Source organism: Puma concolor, chromosome C2 (assembly GCF_028749965.1).
Source record: "Puma concolor isolate L17-30 chromosome C2, mPumCon1.1.hap2, whole genome shotgun sequence".
NCBI lineage: Eukaryota > Metazoa > Chordata > Mammalia > Carnivora > Felidae > Puma > Puma concolor.
Window position 1 is genome coordinate 5,824,030 of NC_141675.1, and position 23,704 is coordinate 5,847,733.

The window sequence follows — 23,704 nt, forward strand, 5'->3', positions numbered from 1 at the left end:
CGTAGCTCAGGAAGTCCGCCCTCCATCCCAAAGGCAGAAAGTGTTTGAAGCGGGCAGTGACGCGTGCCACAGTTTGCCCACAGAGCACGAGATCGTTGAATTTAATAAAAGGAGGCAAATGGCCGATCAAACCTGGAAATTCTCATTCTCCTGCTGAGTCTTGGATCCACAGAAAACCCTGTGGTCGGGCAGACCCATCAGGGTGCACTCTCCGTCCCTCTCCACCTGGGACAGTCGATATTCCTGGGCAGGAAATAAATGACATTGGAAGCGACTTCCCTGGTTAAAAAGAGGAGACTCCACCTGCCTTCCAACGCCACCCAGAGCTAATCAGTGGTCAGAGAAGGAGAGCCCCGGGCACCCCCGGTGAAAACTCTATCTGTTAGAATCACATGTCCGTAGACTCCAGCTGTGCCCATTGGAATCACCCCAGGGGACTTTCAAAGCTACCAACGGACCAGAAATTCGGGTCTATTGGTCTGCATGAGATCTGAGCTTCGGCAGCTTGAAATAGTCTCGTCAGGTGATTCTAAGAAGCAGCCAAGGCTGAGAACCACTATCCGGGGTCCCTGCCTCTAGACTGGGCACATTTCCACTCAGCAAACACCTATTAAGCGGGTACTGCATCTCAATGCAGTGCTGGGCACATAAGAAATCATGCTAATAACTTACTAAAATCAAGAACACCCCCTTTTGTGCATTAATACTGCTACATCGCATCAGGGGACACGTAGTAGTGGCAGCTTACGTAATTGAAATAGAATCTTCTAGCCTTTGAATCACAAACGTTAAGGAAGCTGTATTACATGCAGCGGAATATCAGCCGGCACTGTTTCTTGCCAGATGGTGGGAAAGCTGGCCTCACTGCCCCAGAGGGCGGCCTCCGCTCTTGACTCCCTGCTACGACTGAAAGATCCCTAAAGCCCCTTATCTTGAAAGCCACAGTTAAAATATCAATCGTTCAGTCCTCCCCGTCGCCACCCTTTGAAGATCTCCTGCCTACTTGTGGATTCAGGAGGACATAAAGTTGAGGCTAAACAGTCCTCCAGAGCTCTCTCAGCAGCCTGGCTCTGCAGACCCTGGGAAAGCATCCCAAGTCACGAGCTTGCAGAGTGACCGGAAGCCTTTTGATGTCTGGCCTCTGTATCTCAACTTTTCAACTTCAGTCGGTCTGGAGCAGTCACTCGATGACAGATGAGACCCGTTGGGCCCGAGCGGCCAGCAGCCACAGGTGGCTGCACAATTGGTACGGCAAGGGGTGGGGCTTCCTTCAGGAACCCATTACTCAGACCTGGCAGGATGCCGGTGTGGGGAGGGGGCAGGCCGGGGCGTGACTGTCCCATCCATTCTGCAGCCTGGTGGGCCTCTAGCAGTGATTCTAAGGCTTTTATTGCCCCCCCCCCGCCCCCCGGAAGGAGAGGCCAGGTGGACACCTGACAATCCGGCTTCATCAGACTGGCTGCCCTCTGAGTGATGGATGTCACCCCATATGCGGAAGACGGATGAAGAGCCGGGGGTCAGAGTCACAGAGCACCATTGTTTCAGAACAATAAGAGAAAGAGGGAGTGGGGATGTGGGCTGCTATTTAAGTATTGTTGCCTTTAGCACTTGCTGGTGGGAGAGGAAGGCAGTGGGGTCGGAAGGAGGGCAGGGAGCAGGCAGGAACTCTGCCTGCCTCAGGGAATGGGGGTGGTGGGGAGCGATCCAGTGAGCCGTGCCCAAACCTCAGCAGGGCTCCGGGCTACTGCATTCCACCCCTGGAAGATGAGCTTGGCTTCCAGCCGGGGTCCCACACTCAGGCCATGTGGTGGAACCCATCATCTGGGAAATGTAACAAAACAGTAAAAGCAAGTCCCGTCTTCTCTCTCCCTCTCCTCCTCTTCTTCCTCCCTCTCCACAACCTCCCAAATCTCCTATCAGATTTGGAGGAGGAATCGCGATGGAAAAGCCCTCGTTTGGGAGTCAGACTGACCTGGTTTGCTCTGGGTCCCTTTGGGCAAGCTCCCTAATCTGTCTGAGCTGCTCCTTACCTGTCAGAGGTGGGTAATCCCTTCCGGGGTTCTTCTTAGGACCCAGTGAGATCATGCTGTGCAATATGCCTGGCACAAAGCGGCCACCCAACAGCATCAGCCTCCTTGCCCTCCCCTTTCCAGAAAGACCTCACAACATTCCCCTTTCTCACTCCAAAGGGGACACCTGTATGTGGACATGCCACAGCCAGAAGTCTCCAGAGGGAGCCCCCGTGATCTTTCTCATGACAGGATTGGCCAGGGCCTCTCTCCCGGGCTCGGCTGCTCGGCTCCACGGCTGGTGGGTGAGGCCCCCAGCTGGGCAGCAGCTGCTCAAGTCCAGCAGACCCTTTCCCAGCGGCAGTGCCCGCACCTTGCCGGCCCGCCGCTCGCGGAACAAGCACTTACAGAAGTCGCATGCGCTGGTGGTGTCCCGCCAAAAGCGTTCAGCACTCCCCTTGCCCCTGCACCCACCGGCCAGCTTTCGGCTCCCCGCACCTGCCCCTCTGCCGAGGCTTTCTCTGGCCAGAGCCTGCTCACTTGGGTGCGTGGGGCAGGTGCCAGGAAATGCATGCTCCCTGTCCCCCGAGTGGCGGGTCTCAGGAGTCCGTGGACAAAGACCCACCTCCCTGGGAAGACGAGCTGTGTGTTCCACGCTGCCTCCCAGATGCCCGTAGCCAGACCAACCCCAGTACAGAGCCGACCGCCTGCCCCGTGCGCCTTCTTCGTCTTCCTTCCCTTCCCTGTCTCCCTCCTCCACTCCCAACTGGTGTCTCCGGGGGTCACCTCCCCGACACACTACCTGTACTCACATCTTGGGAAGGGGATCGCAACCGGGACAACACAGTGCCCACCGTGACTCTGTACACGGACCGGAAACAGAACTGAGGACACGTAAGGTGCACAGTCAGCCCTCGGAGGGTGACGGACTGAGGTCTAACTCGGAACAAACAAGCCTGCTGCCGGGTAGCTAGCACTGACCGGCACTCACCCCTCTCCCTCCCGCGCAGTGGCAACGTGGAGCGCTCCGAGTCCCTGCATGACAACACCCTCACGCTGACGGTGCCGCTGATGCACGAGGTGGACACGTCCATCACTGGGTGAGTAGCCAGGCCGGCCAAAACACGGGGGGACCCCGCTGTGGCACACCGGCCCTTGCTTGTATTTGCATGAGTAGCCGCGAGTCCGGGGCCCTGCTGGTCCCACTTCTTCCCAGCTTTGAAATGCAGGGCAAAAGCTAGAGCTACTGGCCCTCTGCCCTCCTCCCTCCTTGTTTTCTCCTCTTTCCCAGCTACCCACCCACCTGCTGGGTAACACAAGAAGTTGGACGGCAAGGTGAAGCCCCATAATTTCTTTGAGCGTTCTGTACACCTTAATGTGCGTGTTTTCCCGGCACCCACCCCTCCAGAGGGTCATGATGTCTGGGATTCAAATCTCAGCCGAACGCTGCTGGGCCGGAGGTTACAGCCAGATGTGTCCCAACGACCCTGGCTGGCTTGCAGAAAAGGTCCACCTTTCCGATCAGCTTCACAGTCAGCGCTGGCTTTGCGTGTTTCTGTTAACCCCTTCTGCAGAGCCTGCGGTGGCCCTGCCCGACGTCTGTGGTGGTCCGGAATGGGCAGGGAACAAATCCAACAGGCACGGCGTCTGCCCAGGGGGAAGTCCACAGCCACTCAGCGTTGCTGGCGTTGGAAGGCAGGGCTGCAGGCTGCAGGCTGCAGGGACGCAAAGCAACCCGTGTGGTTTTCAGCCAAAGCCCAGGCCTGGAAAAATGAGAACTCAGTTCCTGTTTCTGGCTTCAGAAAACAGAGCACATACCTCTTTGATAGTGGAAAAAGGATTTGCACAATTAAGTGTAGATCAAATGAGGACCCACTGAACCCCTGCCCCGATGCAAGCTGAACTTTCTAGAGGTTCAGAGTTTCTCATTTTTCACTTCTCAAGTGCTTCTGGGTCCCGGCCTTGGCTAGAAGCTGAAGCGTTAACGCATTGCAGGAGGGCCATTCTGCAAGAGTTCACATGCCGCTGGGTGCCTGCAACGAGCCTCTGGGCGTGCTTGCACTCTGGGCGTTTTCGTCAAGTCTTTGAGACAGGAGGCATCAGAGGAATATATTTGCAAGTTGGCATAGATCTGCCTCTGTTCTATTTTTAACCACGTGCGGTTTATTTACTTGCCTCATCAGAGGCACGGTGAGAATATGGCCTGAACCAAGCCCTGCCCTTGGGGAGGAAGAGAAAACACTGGATCCTGCTGTCAGGCCCTAGGAGGCCTCATCGAAGAGGCGTTAACAGCCCCCACTGAAGCCATCAGTTACACACACACACACATACACACACACACACACACACACACACACACACACACACACACACACGAGTCAACCTCTGACCTTTCCAGGAACGTAAAACAAGGCTAGTTTAAAGGAATCAGTTCTTGCCATTTGGTAACTCCAGAAGCTCACTACATTTCTAAAATAATACATGTACGTTGGAAGTAGATGAATTGCTGTCCGTTCAGGTTTGGTACCAGAAATCTTACGTTACCGTGTCTGGGCAAGCGAGTGGCTTCTAGAATGTCATCTAGAATCCGTGATTTGTCTCGGAATTCAAGTGAGTCCGAGCTTGGTTTCGTCTCAATTTTGTTCACATGGGCAATGTGGAAACCATCGCTACAAACTGAGCTCGAATTCTTGACCACATCTTAAATAGCCACTGTTTGAAGTCTGAAGAAAAATGCTATCATTGAACAGACTCGGCTTTTAATACCTAATTTCTCGTGGTTTTGGTAGTCTGACATTTAAGTTGTTTTAATGAATCTGTCGGAGTGGGGTGTAGGACGCCAGATACATAATTCATTTATATTTATTTCTTAAAAGCTTGTCGTGTTATTCCTCAATCCCCAAAATGTTTTTCAAATGATAAAACAGAACATGTATAATTTTGTGATCCAGTTTAAAAAAAAAAAAAAAACAACAAACAGCTGAACCCAAAGCTACTATTGTCGTCGTCTTCCTTTTAGAAATGTAATCTCAGTACATATTTGTATGTGTAGTTTATTGATTTAATACAAAACAAGACATTCCTGGAAGCTTCTGTTTAGGAAAACATAAATCTGGCTGTGTCCTTTTATAGGAAAAAGAAGTAACAATTCCAGAAGGGAAGGGTTTGGTGAAGACACTGGAGGGAGCAAGGTTCTAGATTAAATAGAGACAGAGGTTTGGGTTCTCAGGACAACTGTGACCATGGATTGCTTGACCGAGGTTTAGGGTGACGGATTAAATGCTTTCCTTTTTCAGAATCATGTCTCCAACCTCCTTTGTGTACGGCGAGTCTGTGGATGCATCCAACTTCATTCAGCTGGATGACACGGAGTGTCACTTTCAGCCCCTCAACATCACCCTTCAGGTACCCACCCCTGGAGACGGTCTCTGTCACTGAGGGCCCACGGAAGGGCCCATGAGATGGATCTTCTACTGAAAAACAGCTAAAGAACTAGGCTCTTTCCAGGAGAAATTGTCCCAGCCTGTTTGGCTAGAGTGTAGTGTGTGTGTGGCCGGGGGAGGGGGGGGGGGGGTGTTTCCCGTAACCACGCAGAATTAATCCCTTCCCTGTCTGCTGTATAGACCCCTCTGCTTTTCAACACTTGGAAGGAGAACTGTGTGATAAACCCCAGCTTTCCCCAAGAAGGCCTCTGGCCAGCATCCCAACCCAACTGGCCCCAAAGGATCCCTTTGAGTTCTCCATCATTATTCAGCTTATGGGGAGGGCAGCCTCATGCATTTGCTTTGTCCCCTTTTTCCTGGGGTTCTTCATGCTGACTCGGCCTGAAGGGACAGGGACAGCCATTCACAAGTGCGATCTTCCAATAGCAAAGTGGTGTGAGAATGCGTAAGCTCCCCACGGGAAGCAGCGTGCTGCTCCCTCACGGAGCCGTGGCTGGCTCTCCCTGGACATAGAAGCACCATTTTCAGCAGGTCCACCCGGTGTGGACCCTGGACATCATAAGGATCACCATTCCTTCTCTAGACCAGGGTGGGCAAACATCTTCTGCCAGGGGCCAGCAGGTAAGGATTTTAGGCTTTGTGGGCCACGCAGTGTCTGTCTATATATATATAATATAAATATAAATATATATATCTCCCAACTATTTGAAAGTGTAAAACCATTCTTAGCTTGCAGCCCATGCCAAAAACAGGTGGCAGGCCAGATTTGGCCTACAGGCCAGTTTGCCGACCCCTCATTGTGAAGTGTAAATTCTCAGGCCAGCACTGTTCAACATGAACATCTTTGTGTGTTAAGCTAGAGGGACCTCGGCCTCATCCAGTCCATTCTCCTCAGTTGGCGAACACTGGTCAGGCTCTGACGGGACAACCCTGTGTGGCCAAGCCCCCTGCCAGGAGCTGTGGATGAAGTGAAGGGAGATGAACCTGGCTGACCCATGGTGCGCTGGAACCTACACCCCACATCTCTCCATTCCAGCTCCTAGAGCTGCCCCCGGCCTCTACCCGTTCGTCCCCATGGAGAAGATGGTTTTCCGGCCTGGCATCGACTGCCATGACCAATAATTACTATTTTCTTTCCCCGTGGCCACTCCTAGGTGGACTGAAGGGATGAGAAATAATCATGGGGTGTGGGTCCAGAGAACGAGGCGGTGAAACATTTGTGGGATCTCCCAAACAATGGTCTTCCTCTCTCTAAAGTGTTGTCCCAGGCAAGAGACCTCTAAAACTGTGATGAGGGACGCGTGTTCCCAGCTCAGAGAGGAGGTGCTTCCTGACCAGCTAAGCCCCTAACTGTCACACCCTGTGCTTAGTTTCCAGGGAAAAGGGGAAGATGGGGTTAGACCTGCTTTCGAAGCCTCACAGTGATTGCTGTGAGTAGGACCTCTGTGTCTCTGAATTGCTTCTCAGAATTAGTTTATTTTTCTCCATTGCTTTTTGTAATTGGATAGAAAACAGATAAAGACCAGATGGAGTGATTTCGTTCACTTAAATCACTTTAATTACTTACCCACTCTTAGCGGTAAGTTTTGGAGGTGTCTTACAACAAAAGATAGTCCAGAAAATGATTCAGAAGGGTTCACGTGACACACACCATTAATGGAGAGGGTATAGGTGTTAAGAGAGAAGACAAGAGTCGGAGTTATACTGAAGATCCAAAAATGTTCTTATCACCCTCCAAAATGAAAGAAGGAAAGAAAGATCAGTGCATCTGAGGGCATGCGGTTAAGTCGTGTTTCTCTGAAGGCATTTTTGCAGGGAGCTTAAAGTCTGGTATTCAAGCAAAAAGCTTTCTTCACATCTGACCCGACATAGGATACAGGCTGGAGAAGGGGGCCAGGAACGAGTGGCCGGGCCATGCCCCTTAGATAAATCTCTTGATTAGCAGTTGCCTGAGGAAGTACACGGCATTCCGTTCAGGATTAGGGGAGCTGACTGAGTCCGAAACATGGATAGCGTGTGTCGTCGATTAGAAGGCGATCCTCTTGTGTCAGCAAAGCTGACAGTTCCCTTGAGGGTGCTCTGGTGACTCATCTTTCTGATCTAATCGTCACTATTATGACTGAAACGTAGGAAGGCCACCGACCAGGCTGATGGTCCTAATGACCAAGGAACGGAGCTAGTGGGGGAGGGTAAGATCAGGAATGTGGATAAATCTGTTCCGTATTTCCTTATTCTGGAAGCATCATTCCTGAGGAAGGGCATAAGACTTTCCGTATAGCGTGGTCTTTCTGTCTTTTCCAAAGCTATTATTCAACAAGCTACTAATTGTTTAAAGACTTCACTGCAGATGCAGACAGGTGAAAGGCAGAAATACTAGCCTTGGGCCTGCCTTCTGCCTTCCATCAAACTTTTCTTAACAGGAACACAATCATCTGTTGAGCCCTGATAGGCTGTCTTTTTTTCATCGAGCGTTCATCATTTTTCTCGCCTGAAAAATAATGGTGGAAAAGAACACATCTGCCGCACGAGAACATTGGCGGAGAATCCAAGCTTAAGGCGTTCGTTAAAAAATAACCGTGGTGGGGCGCCTGGGTGGCGCAGTCGGTTAAGCGTCCGACTTCAGCCAGGTCACGATCTCGCGGTCCGTGAGTTCGAGCCCCGCGTCAGGCTCTGGGCTGATGGCTCGGAGCCTGGAGCCTGTTTCCGATTCTATGTCTCCCTCTCTCTCTGCCCCTCCCCTGTTCATGCTCTGTCTCTCTCTGTCCCAAAAATAAATAAAAAACGTTGAAAAAAAAAATTTAATAAAAAAAAAAATAACCGTGGTAACACGGGGCCCTCTCACCCGTCCTGCGGTAGTGAGTGAACTAGCACAGAGCAAAACTACTTTCTTCTTTCTCTCCCCCCCCCCCACCCCCCTGCCTCATGCTTTTCGTCGGGATTCCGTCAGACAAGTCAATAATTGTCTTTTCAATTCTGCGCGCTCCTGTTTCCCTTCCAATTCGTTCCTTCAGTTGTGGTTAGATACACCTTCCTTTTCTCGCGTCTTGGGGCGTTGTCTTTGGTGGATTTTGTTCTTTTGGAATCAAGAGCTGGCAAGGACTGCTCCTCCCCTCCGTCATGTCCCTGCGCTTTGAAGCAGAACCAACTACTGCAGAAACAATGAGCACGCGGTTTTCTAGGGACGAGCTGGCTGGAGCTCGATCCTGAGACGTCCTGTCGGTGTCTGCAGACCTGGCCAGATTTCCCTTCCCCTCCCGGCTCTGCCCTTCTGACCCCAACTTCAGAGACGCCTTGAATCCCCGAGTTCTGTCTCTAGTCCCCAGGCCCCAGAGCAGCCTTTAGCTGCTTCTGTCTCTTGATTCTGCCCATGTTTTGGGTTTTTTTTTTAAAGCAATAACACCTTTATCGAGATACCGTTTTTCTCCCGTGAAGTTCACCCGTTTAAAGTGTGCAGTTTATGGATTTTTGGCTTGTTTACAGAATCGTGCAACCATCACTGTCACCTAATTTTAGATCGTTTTCGTCACCCCCCGAAAAGGAGCTCCACGGTCTTGAGCAGTCACTCCCCGTGTTGGCGTTTCTGTTGCCGCTGTAAGAAATGACCACAAACTCGGTGGCTGAGAACAACATAAATGTATTACCGTACAGTTCTAGAGGGTCAGAAGTTCAAAATGGGTCTCATCGGGCAAAAATCAAGGTGCCAGCAGGGCTCTGTTCCTTTCTGAAGCCACTAGGGGAAAATCTGTCTTACTTTTTCCGGCTTCTACGGGCTGCTGCATTCTTTGACTCATGGTCCCCTTCATCTTCAAAGCCGGCAATGGCCAGCTGCGTCTTTCTCAAAGTTCACCTCCCTGATTCTGACCGTCTCCCTCTTCCCTGTATAAGGACCCTTGTGGTTACATTACACCCACCTGGATAGTCCAACGTACTCTCTTCATTTTAAGGGACACTGATTAGCAACCTTAGATCCCCCTTGCCATATAGCGTGTTCACGATTTGGTTCCTTGGATTTGGGGACAGGGACGTCTCGGGAGGCCATTCTTCTGCCTGCCGCATTTCTCGTATCCCGGCCCCAGGCAACCACTAATCTACCTTCTGTCTCTACACCTCTATCCATCTTTTTTATTCTCCTTCATACTCCATTTTTGCCTTGACTTCCATTCTCGACCTTTCCTCCATCCCCTTTCCCTTATCTGTCTCTTTGCGGCCACTGTCTTTCCTCTCATTTCTTAGGACATGATGCGATTCTGGAGACAGAAAACAGAGAGGACTATCGGGGGGGGGGGGGGAGGATAAAGTTTTGCAGGACCAAATGCTGGGGCAGAAAAGAGGTACACAGATGTCCTCAAACAGGATTAGCAAGAGATTAGCTGTAAATTATGGAGAAACCTGATCAGCCGGGTGGTGTAGTAAGAACAGCCCTTTCTGTAAGTTACATCATTTGGTTTGGGGAAAATTCACTTCGTCTTCTCTGTTACCTCAAACTGTAAAAGCAGGACTTGGACCAGATCAGTGCTTCTGAAACTACAGTTCCTGGGCCAGTAGCGTCAGTATCTTCGGGGAACTTACTAGAAGTCCGTAAACCCCCTCACCAACAACACCCCCCCCCCAGCAGATCTACTGCAGAAACTCTGGGCACGACTCTCCCCCAGTATATGTTTTAACAAGCCCATCTGATTATTCTGATGTATGTTAAAGTTTAAGAACCACGGGACTAGACTATGTTTATATTCCCACCAAGGGTAATAGCCGATGAGTAATTCCTAGGTATATAAAAGGAAATAAAATTTTTAGCAGGAAGAAGACAAAGACATGCTGAAAGGGAATAAGGTAATTTGGAAGTTTGGGGGGTTTAAAATGTGTATTAGGAGGATTTCTGTTTCATTAAAACCTGCCATTATTCAATATCTCAGATCACTTGAAGTCATGACCTTTTAGATCCCAAACCCTGCAGTCTCTGTGGGAGTATCTACTGCATGCCATGAAATGAAGATCTGTATTTCTATTAAAACTCACTGTGTGTGTCTCACACCCACAGGTCTATAATACTGGGCCAAGCACCCTTCCTGGGTCATCTGTCAGTATCACTTTCCCCAATCGACTGTCATCTGGAGGTGCAGAAATGTTTCATGTCCAGGAGATGATGGTGAGTTCTCGCTTATTGTCACTGTTGCCTTCAGATTCGAACTAGCCCATTCACATTTTGCCTTCTACCCCGAGGACCCAGAAAGTTTAGCTCATTCCAACCTTTAGAAACATACCTGGAGAAGCCGGGGACCCTCGACACCTGAATTTCTGCATTGGGACAGTTTGGTTAATGCCATAAGACCTCTCTGGGGATGGGGAAGGGTTGATTATGAACATAACTTCTGGGATAGACTTTTCTGGTTCTGGAAACTCCTGGCAACCTTAGGTGTGGCTAAGGCTACATTTTTCTGAGGGGAAGATCCACAGCATTCATGAAGATTCTCAAGGAGTCACCGAGGCCTGGGGGATGAAGGCTTAGTTCCTAAGACAGAGATGTAGATTGAAACTGACATTTATATACAGAATGTGTAGTTCTACTTGATTCTATGTCAACTGTCGATTTTATCTCAAGGGGAAGTTTGACAGCTAGTATGTGATCATCCCTCCCACCTCCTTGAAACAGTCTCCTTGGTTCCTCCTTTCTCACTGGCTTTTCTCCTCATCCCCCCAACATCTGTAGGGCTCAGGGTCAATCTCAGAGACCTCACCCAGACTCGTGGCTTTGTATTCAATGTGTGCTGATGACATCCAGCCCAGACTTCTCCCATGAAATCCAGACTTTAATGGTTAACTGCCTTCAGGCCATCTCTATCTAGATGCCTGACAGGAATCTCAATCTTCTCCAAAACTGTGGTCTTCTCAGTGGTCCCCTTCCAAATCTGCTGCTCCCACAGCCTTCCCCATCTTAGCAAATGGCTGCTCAGTCTCTCCAGTTATTCAGATCAAAGACCTTGGATCATCCTTGACGCCTCTCTTCCCATACTTCACTTCTGATCTGCCAACAACTCTAATGTCTCCACCTTCACACAATGTTACCGCGTGTTATACCTCCACTGCCAGCACCCCACTCGCAGGCACCATCATCTGTCTTCAGTTATCACAGTAGCCCCTCACTTGTGTCCCTGCTTCCTTCTGGGCCCCCCTGCAGTCTGTTCCTGGCCCAGCAGCAGAGCGAGCCTCCCAAAATGTGGGTCAGTCATCTTAATCCAATGGCTTACCCACCCCAAATCTTCCGGCACCCCAGCTGGCCCACAGTCTGTCTCCTGTCGCTCTGTGACCTCAGTTCCTCCTCTTTGACCACTCTCTCCACTCCTGCCACACTGTCCCTTGCTGGTCCTAGAGCACCAGCAGACACTGGTGCAGACACTTTCCTACCTCCAGAGCTTGCCCTTGACCTTCCCTCTACCCAGATACCCTTCCCCCAGGAAGCCACATGACCTCCAGCTTACCTCCTTCAGCTGTGTGCTCAAATACCACCTGCCCAGTGACACCCTCCCTGGCCGGCCTTGGTCCCGGCACTCCTCATGCCCTTTTCCTGCTCATACTCCACTGTCACCTTCGTCACCAGCTGACATTCCATGTGTTTTCATGTTTGACCAGTTTATCTGCCTCCTCCTGGCCCCCTACAGTATAAGGACGAGGGTTTCTCTCTGCTCACTGCGATATCTCCAGACCCTAGTACGATGCTTGGCATGTAATACATGCTCAATGTGAGCCAATACATGCTCAATACAGCCCAATATCTGTGGGCTGAAAGAAAAATCTACAGTCTGAAACAGAGTTGTTCACTCTGTCCGCATGAATTCGGGAAGAGAGCCATACTGTTCAAACTGCCTCAGGCTGATTCAGTCTGAAGTGGCTGGGTGTGAGGGGGGACCCTTCCTGGGAAGGACTGGGGCAGGATGCTCAAGTGAGTCAAGGCATGCCGTCACATTGAGAGAGTCACGGAATCATTGCTCTTCACGCGGGCACGCGAGGGACATAGCTCTAGCCAGACGAAGGGACGGTCTCTCCACCGAGAGCTTGAAAACTGGGGTAGCAAGACTCACCACATGTCACACATCTGAGCCGACAGTTGAAGCAGACGCTGCCCACAGGTGTGGAAAGCGTCATGTGATGGTGACAGCAGTACCTGGCATCTCAGTCCACTTGGGTCTTGTGGCCTGAAAACCCGGACCGTGTGAAGCGGTCGAACGTAGAACAGGTCGCCCCGTCCCGAGTCGCCTGCTTGGTCATTTTCTTCCCTCACGATATTCCATTCCTGTTCTGTGAAGAGCCCACGTCTGTGAGCTCTGCTGACACAGAAGAAAAGAGCCCACGTTCCTTCCCAGCGGTGTGCCGTGGCTTGAACCCGGCATAAGGTCACGCGTGCTCTTGTCTACCCCCTTAAATATTATCAGTCATACCCACCACTCCACCTATTCCCCCGGGCCCAGGAGCGTTTTCCTCTTCAGCGTGCCCTGAGAGTTGTCGGCAGAAACGTCTATAGGGTGGCAGAGAGAACTTTTTTCTTCATAGACAGAATTATTTATTGACCGAAACAGGAAATTTAAGTCACTCAGTTTCTGAGGGGATCTCAGAACCAACTACACCCCTCTTTCTCTTGACTGATCGTTGGACCAAGGAGAAGCCACTGGAACGGACTTTGGAACACATTTATAAATAGCTGGCTCACCTGGGAGGCATGAGACGTGGTTTTCCTGAAGGTCTGCAGAACTGCATGGCTGTTAGTGTAGCTGAGTGGACGCTCAAAAGCCCACGTGGTGTCAGCTGGCCTCATTCCACTGTTGGAGTCCTCAGAAGCAAACCCGTTGGGTGTTCAAGGCCGTATTTAGAATTTTCATGAAGTCTGTAACAGAATCCGCAAGGATGGCCAAGCCTCCCGTTGGACACACCAACCGTGGTCAGAGGCTTACGGCCTTTTCGTGGTATGGAAAACCCAACTCACGGGCAGGCCTCGCTAAGCAGGTAGTGAAGCACCTCGTTCCTGAGAACAGTCAGGGCTGGATTACGACGACCCTGGTAATGTAAAGGTGATGCAGTGATGAGGTGAGGGTCCCCGGGTACCTGTTTCAGAGGCCGATGGGCAGGACATCCTCTGCCCTGAAGCCCTCGGGGCTGAGAGCAAGGGCATCCTGTTCTGAGGCAAGCTCAGCGTGTCCCCAGCTTCAGCCCCTCCCTTCCTCAGCAGAGCCCGAGAATGCTCCCTGGGACAGGTGTGGCCCCTAAAGCTCATGGCGTTCTCCACGTTGGCCCTCCGGGACTGCGAGTGGAGTAGGGCTTTCATTTGGGAGATTTGGGTGGCGTGGTGCAAGTGGAACTCACCCGTTTGGGGAGAAACCGGCCCTCGTTTCCTGTACCGCACAGGAGGTGACTCTCCAGCCTGGTGGCATCCCCTCCCCAGGCCACCTCCATTTCCCAGCCTGGGACGGCTGAGCGGCCAGCCGCCAGCTACAGTTAAGCCAACCGAAGCGCCCTCTTGGGGGAGGGCCCTCCGTCATCCCTCCCCACACCCCGTGGGACCCTCAGATTGTTTCCAACATTGCCCTCAGTATCTGTTTTGCCTGTGGTCGCCATCCACGTAGAATGCTAAGGGTGGGCGTGCCGTCCCCATGGGCACTGGGCCATCACCCCACCTCTGGCCCTGAGCCTGTGGCACAGGATTCCAGCTGTTGGCTCAGAATTCATTCAGGAGCATCTGGGCGGCTCAGTCGGTTAAGCATCTGACTCTTGATTTTGGCTCAGGTCACGATCTCACAGTCGTGAGTTTGAGCCCCACTTATGGGCTGTGTGCTGGGCGTGGAGCCTGCTTAAGATTCTCTTTCCCTTTCTCTCTGCCCCTCCCCTCCTCGATCTCTCAAAATAAATAAAGAAACATAAAAAAATAATAATGATTCAGGGGCATCTGGGTGACTCAATAGGTTAAGCATCCGACTCTTGATTTCAACTCAGGTCACGATCTCACGGTTTGTGAGATCGAGCCCCAACATCAGGCTCCGCACTGACAGTGCAGACACTGTTTGGGATTCTCTCTCTCTCCCTCTCTCTCTCTGCCTCTCCCTGCTGTCTCTTTCAAAAATCAATAAATAAACATGAAAAAATGGCTTAAAAAATAGTAATTCGTTGAGGCCCGTGGGGGGCTAGAGCTATGATCCCTGGGCAGGACAGACCTACGTCTAGGTTTCACCAAAGACTCTGTGTTTTCCCGGAGGGTTTCTTAAGGTCCAGCTGCTGTGAGTGGAGTGTGGCTTTGCTCATGTGGGAGAGATTTTTCTAGGGAGCCTAAGGAAGCGTGACCCCTTCATACTCCCAGCTGTGGTTCATGATCCTTCCTTGTAGCAAATGTTCTAAGCCCCTCCACTCTGCTTGTGTTCTATTTAGAAATAGAGCCACAGTGGTGGTCCGAGGAAAGACTTAATTTCCACTGCCTCCCACCCATCAGCGTTGTGCGGTGCCCTGTGGGGACACACTGACTTCTCACAGCACAGCAAAAATGTGGGTAAGCCGCGGTGAGCATGGTATCCATCAGGAAGCCAAGTTGCAATAACCATGATAGAGAGTGAGAGGGAAAGAACACCAGACTTCTCTGGACCATCTAAAATAAAATCATTGCAGGGATGCCTGGGTAGTTGGTTGAGCATCTGACTCTCTCTCTCTCTCTCTCCCTCTCTCTCCTCCCCCCCCACTCACACATGTGCACACTCCCTCTCTCTTTCATAAATACATACATACATACATACATCTATACCATGGCAAACAATAAATCATTCTGGGTTTCTTCTGCAGACACTGGCGGAAAAAGCACCTATTATGTGCCAGCCTCCGCTAAGAGGAATAAGTCACTCAGCACTTCCAGAAATTCAGACTTGCCGGAGACTGACCTAGGAAATGTCACTGCAAGACCATGTGCCAGATGCATGGAGGCATGCCCAGACCCAGGCACGTGGTAGAAAGGTGCAAATCCCACCTTGGGAAGGGCAAAGGAAACGCAGACTCTTTGAGTCAGGGCTGAGAGGATGTGTGGTTGTTCACCAGGAGAACACGCGAAGGGGAGAACTTTCCAGACAGGGAAAGGTCACCAGTTGTATGTGTACAATGGAGGCAGTATCTGATTCTCTGTTCTCTTATACAAAATTGGCAAAGGTAGCGGTTTTCTACACCTTCTCCAGAGCATACTGCAGACAGATACCTGGGCAGTGTGATAGGAAGTCATTTCCTGTGACAGTTGGTAAGTTAATCATTCCTTCTGGGGTGCCTCATTTCTGTGTACTTGTGGATCACTCCATCTCTCCTGACCTAGGAATGGGAAAGGCCAAGCCACTTGCTACCAGAGGCTGTCAAACCACACGTCATGGATGTTGCCAATAAATGACCTGTGGACAGTGGCTTCTGTGGGCCAGACAGCCCTTGTGAGGCAAGCGTTTGCTCCTTAGAGAAAGTTCCTATTGGAAGTGAGGACATAACCTCTCATACAGCTTGATGGGAATTGGCCTGGAAAATGTAACGGCTTTCACTTTGGTGTAGTCTGTCTACACAGACAAGCCTTTTGGCAGAGCCCCTGGGCACGGGCCTCAGAGAAGCTAAGTTAGCACGTAGGTTACAAGCATTATGGCTTATGAAGGGGCGACCATTTGAACTTGGGTGGTGGTCCCACTCCAGAGTTAAGTTTTACTCACAGTGTATGAAGTTCAAGGACAGGGATGGGAGGTTTGTCTCAGGATTCAAGTTTTATTTGCTGACACTGAAAACCTATGTGTGTGCAGCTTTCTGATGCCAGAAGTGGGGGCTTTGGGGTTTGGCTCTTGTAAAAATGCAAGATGGAAGAAAGTCAGACATGACAGTTTACAGAGAATAAAGGGCTGGAACCGTATGCTAGGTGAAAGCCTGGGTCTTTCAAAGAACTCTAGTGTTAATCTAGAGACACTGAGTATGCATTCCATTCTTTGTTCCTCCCACAAAACCATCTGAAAAGGTTTACCTCTCTGGCCAGCTCTGTCCTTGCTTTGGGACAGCAATTCTAAAGAACTGACCTGATTTCCAGGAGGTAAAAGAATGTGGAAATAAGGGATGATTTTCTGAGGAGACACATCAATAACTTTGCCATAGGGCATCGTTAGGATGTTGACATCAATATGATATTAATAACTAGTATCCATTAAAATATATCAAAGTAAATTATAAACCCCCCTCCCACCCTGTCCCTGCAGACATATCAGACGGGACTGCCCATGATCTAATTTCTGCCAGAATGAGTCAGTTGATATGGGAACTTCACCTGACTTGTAATGAGTCTATATCCCTATAAAGGAAAGATGTACCTGATACATCAGTGACCACACAGAAGCTTAAACTTAGAAATGGAGGACTGAATTGCTTTCCCCTAGAATGATCTGGAAAAGCTTCTTTTTTTTTTTTTATGTTTATTTATTTTTGGGAGAGACAGAGTGTGAGCAAGGGAGGGGCAGAGAGAGAGGGAGACACAGAAGCAGAAGCAGGCTCCAAGCTCCGAGCTGTCAGCACAGAGACTGACATGGGGCTCAGACCCACAGACGGCGAGATCATGACCTGAGCTGAAGTCAGACGCTTAACCAACTGAGCCACCCGGGCGCCCCTGGAGAAGCTTCTTAAAGACAGTGGTGTTGGCACCATTAACTCAATCACATTTAATCAATGACTAAAGAATGAAGAGCTTTCTCCTAAATACCTGACAAGATAACATACCATTTCCTGCTGTCCTGAGGCTTCCGTGGCCTGTGTTCATGAGCTGTCAAATTTAATCCACATAGCACCTCTACAAGGGGCGGGGGTGGCGGTGGGGTGGGGAGGGTGGTCCTTACCCCAGGTAGAGGAACCAGTCTCAAAGACTGGCCCAGCGTTACACAGCTGGTAAGTCAGAGAGAAGGGTCCGTAATCGGGTCTGTCTGGCTCCAAAGCTCATGTGTTTCCTAGTCCAGTGTATTTCACACCCCTCCTCAGAGCATTGCCCAGCCACCAGAGGCAGACTCAATCAGTAGAACAGACAGATGATGAACAGACCACCAGGAAACACTCACTGAATTGCAGCATGTCAGCCCCAGGACAGAGAGGCACCAACTGCTGTGAAAAGAAAACCTCATCCCAGACGGTGTAATCATGATGCAGACAGAAGATGGTAGAATGAACGAGATTGATATCTTCAGAGAGAAGCAAGAAGACAGCGTTTCCGTGAAATAGAGAAGCTCGTGTTTCGTACATTTAAAATTTTGATCCCTCAAACAAAAACCTCAGCCTATGAGCTGTGTCGTAGAATGGATGTAAGAGAATAAAGCATTGGGTTGGAAACTTGAGGGGTTTTCCAATAATGTAGCACTAAATGACCCCCAAAATGCCAGTTAAACTTATTCCGTTATTTTGTAACAATCTGAAAGGGAGATCCAAATGATCTCAAGATGAGAATGAGAAGGCAGGAAAAATAGAAATGAAAGCAAGTCGAGATTCTTGTCTTGTTTGGGGGAAGAGTTTCTGTACCAATTAGCTCAAGGCTTTGATAAAATAAAAAGTCTAAATACATGAAAATTTTAGTGATGCCTTAAAAGAATGAAAGCAAAGACATCCAAACCACCAAAGAAGCATTTTAAAAGAACTCATGGAGGTGCCTGGGTGGCTCAGTCAGTTAAGCGTCTGACTCTTGATTTTGGCTCAGGTCACGATCTCATGGCCGCGAGATTGAGCCCCTCATCTGGCTCTGTCCTGAGTGTGGAGCCTGCTCAAGATTCTCTTCCTCCCTCTCCCTCTGTCCCTGCCCCCTCTCATGCACACTTTCTCTAAAAATAAAAAATTAAAAAAAAACTCACTAATAAATACATACACATGTTTATATATAATACGATGGCAAGAATAAATCCAAACATATCAATAATCAAAATAACTGTGAATGAAATAAATGCCCTAGTAAATGACAGAGCCTGTCAGGTTAGGGTTTTTTTTGTTTTTCTTTTTTTTTTTTATGTTTATTTATTTTTGAGAGAGACAGAGACAGAATACAAGTGGGTTAGGGGCCAAGAGAGAGGGAGACACAGAATCCGAAGCAGGATCCAGGCTCCGAGCCGTCAGCACAGAGCCCGACACGGGGCTTGAACTCACAGCTGTGAGATCGTGACCTGAGGACCTGAGCCAAAGTCGGACGCTCAACTGACTGAGCCACCCAGTTGCCCTAGGTTAGATTTTTTTTAATCCAAGCATAAGTTACTTACAAGAGGCACACCTTTAAAATGACCCATAAGGTTGGGCTGCCTGGGTAGCTCAGTCGATTAGGCTGTGCTGACAGCCTAGAGCGTGGAGCCTGCTTCAGATTCTGTCTCCCTCTCTCTCTCCCCCTCCCCTGCTCGCTCGCTGGCTCTCTCTCTCAAAATAACAAACACTAAAAACATTTAAAAAGAAATGAATAACCTTTATTGTAAGGAAAGAAACAGACGTATCTCTATGGCAAACAATGTTGCTCACCCCCAGGAAATATAAGGTAATCAACTGACTGGATGTGAGGCCTTGTGCATGCGGAAAGTAAAAGCTTGGGGCACGCTTATAAACTGCCTGACCTTGCATTCCTCAAGCCACACACTGGTCCACTGGCTAAGGGTGGAAAAGCCTTACGAGACCCAGGTGGTTATGTACAGCCTCTGGCCAGTCATTGGCTGATCACTAGGCTATGCTGATCCAAGACAACCCCTAGGAAACCAGGCTTAAAAGTAAAACAAATGTAAACAACAACAACAACAAAAAAAAAAAATAGCAGAGACATCAGAGATTACACATTGCAGAAGACACAGATTCCACAGAATTAGTCCAGTCAAGGCACTAAACAAATAAGCAAAACAAAAAAAGTAACGACTACCTCTTCCCAAAGGAGGGTAAGAACTCAGAGTTGCCACAATATTTATCTAAAACTTTCAGTTTAGAAAAATACATATGTGAAACATGCAAAGAAGAAGGAACAGGGTAAACAGGGTGCAGGGGGAGTAAAGGAATCAATCGAAGCTGCCTTTGAGAAGCCCAGATGTTAGATTTAGTAATCAAGGACTTCAAAGCAGCCATTATAAATATGTTCAGAGAACTAAAAGAAACCATGTTTAAAGAATTAAAGGAAAGTATAATAACAATGACTCGTTGGACAAAGAATGTCAGTAAAAGATGGAAATTATAAAAAGAGCCAAACAGAAATTCTGTTCCAAAAATTCCAAAAAATACTTTTCTGGAGTTGAAAGGAAAATACCTGAAATGAAAAATTCATTAGAGGGGCTCAATAGCAAATTTGAACTGACAGGGAATCAGCAAACTTGAAGATCAGTAGAAATATCCCATCTGAAGAACAGAAAGGGAAAAAAAATACAAAAAATGAGGGAAGCCTCAGAGACTTGTTAGACATCCTAAAGTATACACATAGAAATACTCATAATTGGAGTTCCAGAAGGAGAGGATAGAGAGAAAGAGGCAGAAAAAATATCCAATGAAACAATTGCCCCAAATAGTAGAGATGTTTAGACTCCTTCACAATAAAAGATTTGGAGGCAACTGACTCTCCATTTGGAAAGAAGTTACAGAAAACCTTGACCTCACTGGGGGGAAAAAACAGGCAGATTAGGAAGTTATAGGTAAAAAAGGAATATTAGCAGAAAGTACTGAATATTTTCATAATATTTGGATGGGAAAGCTCTTCTTCCTAATCAAATCATAAAATCCAGAACCATTAAAGGAAAGATTGACAGATTTAAATCTATAAAAATGTTAAACTTTTGTGTGATCATAAAACATCCAAAATAAACTAACAGATTATTTAGGAGAATATATTTGCAACATAGTTGACAGACAAATATGTAAATGTCTTCTTCAGATCAATAAGGAAAAGGCCAAAAATTATAAAAATGGGTGAAGGGATATGAACAGGCAATTCACAGAAGTTTTCATGGCAAATAAACATTAAAAAAACAAATGCAAATAAGCAACAAACATTAGACTCACCAGTAATCCGAGCAGTGTAAACTCAAATGAAAACAAGGTCCCTCCCCAATTAAACTGGAAAAAATCTAAAAGATTGTTAATATCCATAGTTGGTTAAGATGAGGAAAAATGGGCACTCCTAAATACCGTTGGTGTAAAAGGCAATCTGATAGGGGCGCGTGGGTGGCTCAGTTAGTTGAGCGTCCAACTCTTGGTTTTGCCTTGGGTCACGGTTTCATGGTTCATGGGTTTGAGCCATGCACTGGGCTCTGCACTGATAGCGAGGCACCTGCTTGGGATTCTCTGTCTCTCCGTCTCTCTCTGTCCCTCCCCCACTCTCTCTCAATATAAGTAAATCGACTTTTAAAAAGCAATTTGACAGTAAGTATCAGAATGTAAAATGTGATTACCAGCAATTCCACTTTTAGGAACCTGTGTCAAAATTCTCACATAAATATATCCAGCAGAAACTTCTGTTTGATGGTAGATATGGATGTCATTGTTCTCAGCATGAAAGTAAACTCTTTCTATTTTGGTGAAGTAGCAAATAATATTCCACAAGGATTCTGAGAGGGAGCTGTTAGATTCAGGCTTTAAAAAAGTAGTAATAATAATAACTTTCTGTTAAGAACTTGTAACAGATGAGGCAATATACCAAGTACTTTATCTGGACAAATTAACTTAATATTCATTAGAAATTACCAAGGAAGCAGAGGCACAGGGATGTGCCTAGGTCACAGAGCTGATAAGTGGCTAAGTTAGCGTTCACTTTTTTTTTTTTAATGTTTATTTTTGAGAGGGGCGAGGAGGTGCAGCGAGAGCGGGGACAGAGGATCCGAAGCAGGCTCTGTGCCGACGGCAGTGAGCCCGATGTGGGGCTCGAATCCACACGCTGTGAGCTCATGACCTGAGCTGAGGTCGGATGCTCAAAGTCAGTATTCGCTCTTAACGACCAGACCGTACAGCCACATGCAAGGCCTTGTGACATCTCTTTGGACGTTAGCATTACCTGGAAGTTAGAATTGTGGTCGGGGAGGTCTCGCGGAGAACTTCATTCAGGGTGGAGGCCCCGAGCTGTCTCGGGAGGTTGTAACGTGATCTTTGCGCGTGAAGGTTTGGCTTGGCGAGTCTGTGTTTCCTGAGAATTCTCTCTCCTTGCTTTTAGCCCTCTGTGGTTTCTCTCCGGTGAAGCCCCAGGCCCCATGTTGCCCTTTGCGGTGTTCAGACTGGACATCCAGGAGCCTCCGTGTGCGCTTGCTAGCCCTCACCCGGGGGGAGCTTTCTGCCACAAAGGAAATCACTTAGTTCGCTGGCAACAGCAGTTGGACAGTAACACCGGTTTCTGAAGCCGGCCGGTTGTTAAGGCACATTTTGCAGGAGCGAAAGCCTGGGCTCCGTGACTTAGTTACACACGGAGGATAATTGCAAGAAGAAGTCTCCCCTGTGGCAGGCTTGCTGGAGGCCAGAACTTAACTTGTGCACCAGCCAGGTCTGGTGCTCCAAACCAACCCAGCAGATAACCCAACATTGAACCACTCACTTTTTTTTTCAGGGTCTACTACTCTCCTCCATAGTGGACCCATGCTTCTTTTATTCCCCCTTCTCCACTCTCAGCTTTTCTGTTGAAATGCGAGGGCTTATCCTATACCAAACCAGCGTTCATCCGGGGAGGGGCTTTCCTACTAACAAGAATTCAAGGCCTAGAAACCCCAGGATGCAGAGTCCAGGGGGATGTTCTTCTTCTCCTTGAGGACCTGGTTTGCCATTTGAGGACTTGTATTAACTTATCTGTGTAACTCTCAGGGACACCCCTGGGGTTCTCTGTAAAAAAGATTAACAAGGAGGGGCGCCTGGGTGGCGCAGTCGGTTAAGCGTCCGACTTCAGCCAGGTCACGATCTCGCGGTCCGTGAGTTCGAGCCCCGCGTCAGGCTCTGGGCTGATGGCTCGGAGCCTGGAGCCTGTTTCCGATTCTGTGTCTCCCTCTCTCTCTGCCCCTCCCCCGTTCATGCTCTGTCTCTCTCTGTCCCAAAAATAAATAAAACGTTGAAAAAAAAAAATTTAAAAAAAAAAAAATAAAAAAAAAAAAAAAAGATTAACAAGGAGATCTGAATGGTCAAAACCACGTGGTCTAAAACCCTGCGTGACCTCCCATTCACCTTTCCAGGCCATGTCCTCCAATATCCTCTGCCCCCGACCTCGTCTTCCAGCCACTCTGGACCATGAGGGCTGCTGATTCACCCACCACGCACGTCGCTGGGCCTCCTGGCCTTCCTAATGGTTCCTTCCTTCCCTCTGGCTACGGAAAGCCCACTCATTCCTCGAGACCTAGTTCTCACACATCCTCTCTCCCATCAAGCCTTCCCAGATACCTTCCTGGGTAGTCCTGCCCAGGGCCTTTGCACCTGCCTCTGCTGTGAGAGCACTCTACCCCCAGTTCTTTGCATGGCTGGCTCCTTCTCATAGTGTGAGCCTGAGCCCCAAGTTCACCTTTTCACCGAGGTCCTCCCTGGTCACCTTAGCTAATGTTGCAAATCTCCATCAACTCTATCCCATTTCTCTGTGTTACTTTCTTCATAGTACTTGTCACCGCCTGAAATGACTATTTTTCAATTGTCCTCTTCCACAAGATTGAAAACACTATGACAAGAAAGTCATGGCTGCCTTGTGTCCAGCATTTGGTGGCCCGACTATAGTATGTGCTCAGATAAATGAAAGAATAGAATCGACATTAAGTATTTCTTTCTGCCGTAGGACAGGGTGGTGTCCTTAGACCCCTGCATACCCTGCAACATAGCTAATGAGCACCTCATATGTCCTCGGAAGTCAGGAAATTTGCGTTGAGTTGAAATGCCAAGATGTTTTGGCAACTTCCCTTAACTCACAGCAGAGGCTGCCTTAATTGTAAAGTGGGAATAAGTAAAAAGGTAAAACTTTGAAATAAGGGGCCAAATCACTTACCAGAAATGAAGGCCTCTCAGAACAAACTTGAACTCCACTTTCTCTGACATCGTGAAAACATGCTCTTTTTCCCTCACAGACACACACACACACACACACACACAGTCAAGTCCGCTGATCTCAGCAGTGGCCTCCAACCATTTTTTTCTTTTTTCTTTTTCCCTTGGTTCTGCATATGTCTGAATGTGAGCTGAATAGTCCAGTTCCTAAAATGAGTCAGGATTCTGTTGGCTTCAATTTTTTTTTCTTTCTAACAGAAGCCAGACACTTAAAAACGGGGAGACGGCTGATTG

At 48.7% G+C, this 23,704-nt stretch overlaps 1 protein-coding gene across 2 annotated transcripts in view; it reads left to right on the forward strand.

Annotated features, from left to right (window-relative positions):
• ITGA9 (integrin subunit alpha 9) overlaps positions 1–23,704 on the forward strand; it is a 344,865-nt gene that overhangs the window by 270,544 nt on the left and 50,617 nt on the right. For both annotated transcript variants that reach the window (XM_086720437.1, XM_086720438.1), the window contains exons 21-23: positions 3,020–3,109; positions 5,306–5,414; positions 10,491–10,598. In XM_086720437.1, coding sequence (XP_086576563.1) covers positions 3,020–3,109; positions 5,306–5,414; positions 10,491–10,598 — 307 coding nt within the window. The remainder of the gene's footprint in view (positions 1–3,019; positions 3,110–5,305; positions 5,415–10,490; positions 10,599–23,704) is intronic.